The 6985-nt window shown below is 30.4% G+C and overlaps 1 protein-coding gene across 1 annotated transcript; it reads left to right on the top strand.

Annotated features, from left to right (window-relative positions):
* Positions 1–2219: 2219 nt before the first annotated feature.
* LOC130824236 (S-adenosylmethionine decarboxylase proenzyme-like) lies at positions 2220–4259 on the top strand. Its single transcript, XM_057689155.1, has 3 exons — positions 2220–2377; positions 2503–2686; positions 2796–4259. Exon 3 carries the CDS (start codon positions 2938–2940, stop codon positions 4114–4116), a length of 1179 nt encoding a protein of 392 aa, XP_057545138.1. The 5' UTR covers positions 2220–2377; positions 2503–2686; positions 2796–2937; the 3' UTR covers positions 4117–4259.
* Positions 4260–6985: the final 2726 nt, after the last annotated feature.

The raw sequence follows: 6985 nt of genomic DNA, 5'->3' as shown, positions 1-6985 counted from the left end.
CGTCTCTCAAACAGACAATCTTTAAACATGAAACTCTTATTTTAAATTCCTCTTTAAGTTATATTAATTGGGCTTTTTAACCCATATATATAATACGTCTCTCAAAAAGACCGTCTTTCACTACAGTTTGAGTAACGAAAATGGATATTAGTGTTAGTTTTGAGTATGTAGTATATTAGTGGGAGGTGTTTGAAACACCATAGAGCAATTTTTTTTTACTAATTCTTGTTAGTCGGTGTCATGGTGAGACTATTTTTATTAAAATGATCCATATATATATTTATCGTGTTAAAGTGATCATTTTAATTTTAAGGTAATCAATTAGATATATACACTAATTATATGAAAACGTTTCATAATAAGACGGTTTCATTTAAGATGAGTTGTTATTATGATATTTAATGCATAGTCACGCTAAACTAGGTCTGCTCGATGACATAGGAATATAGCAAAAGAGACTTCACAAATTCTTCTTTATAACATATGCGATACATTATATACATGAGTTAAGTAGTCCAATTAATAAAAAAATTTAAATATTTAAATTTTTTGTTTTGAGATTGTTTGACCAAAAAAAATCACAAGATTACCACAAGATAATAAAAAAGTCTTGTATGATGTCGTGTCACCATGAGTAGAGTCTACATAATTAGCGCCTTTTTCTCTAATTGATCATCACTTTAAGTTAGTGGTTATTTTAAGATTATAAGTTATTACTCTAAGCATGTAAAAAGTTATCACTTTAACTGTAATAAGTAATGACTCTAAGGTTATAAGTTATCACTTTAAGACAAAAAAATCTATATTGGACCAGCTTAATAGAGATTGTCTCATCGTGAAACCATCTCATTTGAGAATTAAAAAAACTTATTTTGCAACGGTTGCATGCGTGCAACCACCCAGAAATGGACCAAATATAGTCCACAATGCATTTTTTTTTCAATTTTCTTTAAATACTTTTTATTTCAAATTTAAGACTTAAAAAGATCAAATTCAAGACTTAAAAGGCTAAATCTAAGACTTTAAAACCAATTTCAAGATTTAAGTAAATTTGATTTTGAGTATAATACCAAATTTAAAAAACCAATTCCAAATCTAAGACTTAAAAACCATTTTCAAGATATTTATAATGGAAATTTCGTTCAAAAAATTATAATACCAAATTTAAGAATTGAAACCAAATCGACTTAAGTCATGAAATTTGTCTTTTAAATCTTAGATTTGACCTCTTAAATTTGATATTTTAAGTCTTAAATTTTAATTAAATGTATTTAAATATTTTTTTTTAAAAAAATTGATTGCAGACTAGTTGGCCCATATATAAATGACTGTACCCATGCAACCGTTGCATAGTAGTTTCAACTAGTCTCTTGGCAGATCGTCTCTTTGAAAGACGTATCTCAAGCTCAACCCATTAAAGAATAATGTCTACTTATCGTATTCTTAATGCCTACTTACATTATCCTTAACGCTTACATAATGTATCCTTGATGCTTACATAACGTATCCTTAATGCCTACTTTCAATATCTTAAATGTCTATTTACATTATTCTTAATGCCTATTTATAATATTTTAAAAAATAAATAATGAGCCGGCCCAATTAAGATATCTCTCAAAAAGACCGTCTCTCATAAAGATTTATGTACTAATTGTTATGATTTGATTTGGTAACATTTTCTGGTTTGGGGTTTAAGCCTAGGCTAATGGGCCCTTTATATCTTACCCACATCATTAATCATCATCAATAGATTAAAAGAAACAGTCTGTTTTGTATGAGATCGTCTCATAGTGAGATAAACTCAAAATAAGAAGCCCATAAGCTAAAAACTTCTATTATTAAGTTATTTTAATCCACGTATAAGGCATGTCTCATACAAGAATTTGTGTAAAAAAATTACAATAAGTTGCAAAATCTTAAAAGAATCACCATATTAATGTTAACACGTTTCAAATCCTTCCTCGATACAAATTTCACTATTTCTTTATTGACCATCTCATTGTGAGACAGTTTCAATTTGGCTAGTCCAAACTTTTTTAAAAAACTATTTTCTATACTGATGCGAATTCAGATGATTTTATTATTTTTAATGTTTTTTACTAATAATAAGCTACTTGTATAACCTTATTTCACGATAAAACGGTATCATATATTAACAAGTTTTAATTTTCATCCACCCAAATCAATTAGGGTTTTATTTATAAATACCCTGTTTTCCTCTTCATTTCTCAGTGTTAACAACAGCCTCCTTCAATCCCCACCTATCTTTTTCCTTCTTTCTCGGTTTTCTCCTATTCTTCCTTATTCCCGTTAATCTTAATTCCCCCATTAAACATCTACACCAAGAAACCCCTTCTGCAAATCAATCCTTAGAATCGTATGTTCTTTTTCCATTCTTCTTCCTCTAATCCTTTTTCTGGTTTAAATATCTATCAAAATCTATGTTTTGTTTGTTTCTTGTTAAATTAATCGTGTTTTTTTCGTTTTGTATGATTGAAACAGATAAAAGAATCAAAACCAGAAAATCAGTTTGAATGTTTTAATGGAGTCTAAATCTGGGAAGAAGAAGTCTAGTAGTAGTAGTAATAATAATAAAATCCATTACGAAGCTCCTCTTGGTTACATCATTGAGGACGTTCGTCCTAACGGTGGTATTCAGAAATTCCGATCTGCTGCTTACTCCAACGTATGTCCTCCTTTTCTCTCTCCTTCTCGTTTTGCGCAGCATTTCTCTAAAACGGTGCGTTTTTGTCTAAAAATTGAATCTAATGTTTTCCTTTTTCAATTTTTTGCAGTGCATGAGGCAACCATCCTGATAAATTTCCGGGGTTCATTGATTAGAATTTTTATTTTTTTCCGTTTTTTTTCATTTGATTCAGAAAAAAAAAAAAAAGAAAGTCCCCAATTTTTTTTGTTTTTGATTCTTGATTTGAAGCCATGTCCATTAACGTTTCGGCAATTGGATTCGAGGGTTTCGAGAAACGTTTAGAAATAACATTTTCAAACCCGCCTGTTTTTACGGACCCAAATGGGTCGGGTCTCCGATCCTTAACTCGGTTACAACTCGACTTAATCCTTGACTCAGCAGCATGCACAATCGTATCTCAGCTTTCAAACTCGGTGTTCGACTCGTACGTTTTATCCGAGTCAAGTTTATTCGTTTATACACACAAAATCATTTTAAAAACATGTGGTACCACAAAGCTACTCCTCTCCATTAAACCGATTCTGAAACTCGCTGACTCAATCGGACTCACTGTGTCGAGTGTTCTTTACTCGAGAGGAACCTTCAACTTCCCAAACGCTCAGCTTTCTCCGCATAGAAGCTTCTCAGAAGAAGTTGGTTATTTGAATGGGTATTTTGGTAATTTGCCAAGTGGGTCTCAGCCTCAGGCCTATGTTCTTGGAGATCCAACGGCTCCAAACCGTTCTTGGCATGTTTACTCAGCATCTGCCGACGTGGAGAAACGAACGACTGAGATTACGATTGAGATGTGCATGACTGGGCTTAACAAGGAAAAAGCTGATGTTTTTTACAAAAAGGAAAATCATGCAGCGAAAGAAATGACGAAATTGTCTGGGATTAGTGACGTCATCCCTAGTCACGTGATCTGTGATTTTGATTTTGAACCATGTGGGTACTCGATGAATGGAATCGACGGTGGGGCCTACTCTACTGTGCACGTGACCCCTGAAGACGGATTCAGTTACGCTAGTTACGAAGCAATGGGATTCGACCCAGATTCGATCCATTTCGAGGTTTTGACTAAGAGAGCATTAAGGTGTTTTGAGCCTAAGGAATTTACTGTTGCTATCACGTGCTTTGGTAGTGATTTGGCACGTGAGTGGATGAGTTTAGGTGGTAACGTGGAGGGGTTCACCTGCCGGAGTGCGGTGGAGCAGGAGCTGCCAGGTGGTGGATTAGTGGTGTACAAGACTTATGTGGTGGAGGCACCGGTACGTGAGATGCACGTCCCTTTATCATTTATTGATATGTCTTTTTGGAAGGAGGTGGAAGCGGTGGAGGTGGGTGATGAGATGGTGACTTGTGGCGGCGGTGTAGGCGGAGATGGTGGAGGATTCTTGGGGTATAATAATGTGGCTTGTGGTTGCTGATGGTGATGCAATTTAATGCTTATTAGTTAATTGAAGTTTTAATATAGTTTAGTGTTTCGATGAGTATAAAAGGTCATGGTCATGGCCAATAGTCGTACTATTAAATAATTGAATAATAATGTTATTCCAGTTTTGATGGAGTATATGATCATTGGCTTTTGTTTTAGTATACAAATAATTGCACAATTATAAACTTATTATTCCTACTTGGATATTTGGATAGTACAAGTTCATCCCATCCAATATAGACCCTGATCATAGCTAGGGGTATACTAGGTATGATCAGGGGCGAAGTTAGGAATTTAAGTTCCAGAAGGTCAAGGTCAAATACCTACTAGGAAAAAAATATTAGTGAAATGATCGATGTAGTATCAATGTAATTAAATCAAAATCCACATTCAAGAGCCTAAGATTTAATATTATCATCCAATTTAATTGTTGCAAAATTAAGTGACAAAAATTTTGCATTACAATGAACTAAGATTTGTCAACAAAAATTAATTTCTATGATACAAAAATATAATATAGAGTAAAAAAACATGACAATCGAAAATATAAATTTAAAATTCCTATTTTTTATTTTGATAAACTTTTAACTTAAGTAAAAGGTTGCACAAGGTTTTTTCATGACACTGCTGTTCTGCAAGTGATCGTGAATTATAATTTTTTGTTACTTTGCTAATCAATATTACATAGTATTATTATGCACTTATTAATAAACGCAACATTCTACTAAACTTGATGAGAAAATAAAAAAATTACTTCATTTATATATAAAAAAAAGAGAGACTAAGTAGTTTGATCAATTATTAATTTCTCTATCGCAAAATAGATGCAACAATTGTTGTAATGGTAAAAGTATTATTGACCATTTTACATAAGTATATGGAATTATTTAGAGCTTACAATAGTCAAATTCTAATTATTTAACAATAAAAGTCAAAGTAATAAAAAGGATAAAGAAGAGTATTACTTTTTTAAAAAATTGGTATCTAAATAAAATTATTTTTAAAAGCAAAATCATATTTCATTAGCACATGTTTAATATATAAGTCCATAAATTATTAACTCTATTGTTAAAGTTAAAATAATACTTTATTATTCAAGCTAGTATTCCAAAAAATGCATTATCTTAATATTTCGAACTTTCAAACTATCTCACTAATTAAGTGAAAGATCGAGTATTAAGTAATTAATTTAACTTATTAAGGGAAAGATGTTAAGTTATTAATTTAAAATAAAAATAAGTATAAAACATTAATACAATTGTTTTTGTGGAGACTTTAACTTAAATCATATACTTTTCCTGTTTCATTATACTCATTATATTTGACTTTTTACGCAATCAAATGTGTTATTTTATTTATTTTTATATTAAACTATACACAACTAAAAATTATAAAAAGTTAATATTATGAAAGTATGCGATTAGACGATTCAAACATGATCCCACTTGACTATTTATTTTTGCTTACACATTAGCCGCAATATACAAAACAAATTGAACGATGAATACTACACATAATCGAAATGTTGCAAGCATTTCAGAAGAAGTACTTTGAAAAATAACACTCTAACCAGTGAGTTATCCATGTTTTTGTAATGTATAAATTGTCTTAATACATACTATCATAAATTAATTAGGATTTAGGGATATCAAACTAAAACTACAAAAGAACATGTCTGTCGGCCGGGGGGCTGGGCCTCCCCCAATCCGCTGCCTTTCCCTCCGCCCCTAAGTATGATGATCATGATGAACTTTATCCATTAGACCAAGTAGTAAACACCACTTCCTACAATGTTAAAACATATGGTGAACGGAGCTAGTGGCGTTGGTGACCACACCTTCTTTCAATTTTTTAATTATTCTTTTTATGATATTAGTTATAAAGAACTTTCCATTGTAATTGGAATAATTGACTCATTTTTACCTTAATTTCTAATTTTGCCACTGTTAAAAAAAATAAAATTAGAAAAATTATTATTATTATTATTATAATTGAGTGATGTGGATAACATAGAGGTCTTTTAACCGATACTCCCTAAAGTTCTTGATGCTTTGCTTTCTGCCACAAACATTTTTCTGACTGGTATGATCATAATAGTCTTGAACATGTCGCTGAAAGTATAATATATTTGGATCACTTGATGCAATTATTTAATGTGGGAGTATTTGATCTAAGCCAAGTCTATTCTATGACTAAAAAAATGCCAATGCTTATCTTGGCTATTTAATAATTAAGAAATACTATGTAATTACCCGTGCTATACACGGTGTTTAAAAGATTTTGTTATTACATATTTATAAAATATTTTGAACTAATATTGCTAAGTTACAAAAAAAGTTTAAGTAGAACGTGATTAAAAAATAACAACACATTTATGTATATAAAAATATATAAGTAACAATACAGACAGTTAAATTGCATTATATCATCATCCAACAAAAAAACATTTATTATTTAATTATTATACATAATAAAATTATTATTTAATTATTATACTAAAAAAATCAATATATAATTTATGAATCATATGACTTAATTTTCTTGATTATATATAGACCTCATCTACAATGAAGATCTGAGTGAAACTAAGAGTCAGAGGACATACAAATATTACCAATAACTTATGAACAATATAACTATCTTTTTTTTTACAATAAAAGAACCATGATCTAGCACCAAATAATCCAAAATAAATCATGGGATCATGACAGAATATTAAAATAAATCAATAAGAATATGTTTTATATTATTTAATTTAATTTCATAAAAAAATTTCATTATTAAAAATGCAGTTTCATAAAATCAAATTGTTTTAGATGTATTTGATTGTATTCCAATTTCTACACCAAAAAATATAGAAT

This window comes from Amaranthus tricolor, chromosome 9 (assembly GCF_026212465.1).
Source record: "Amaranthus tricolor cultivar Red isolate AtriRed21 chromosome 9, ASM2621246v1, whole genome shotgun sequence".
Taxonomy (NCBI): Eukaryota; Viridiplantae; Streptophyta; class Magnoliopsida; order Caryophyllales; family Amaranthaceae; genus Amaranthus; species Amaranthus tricolor.
Note: the sequence above shows the minus strand (reverse complement) of the source record. Positions and strands in the feature narration are given on the sequence as shown.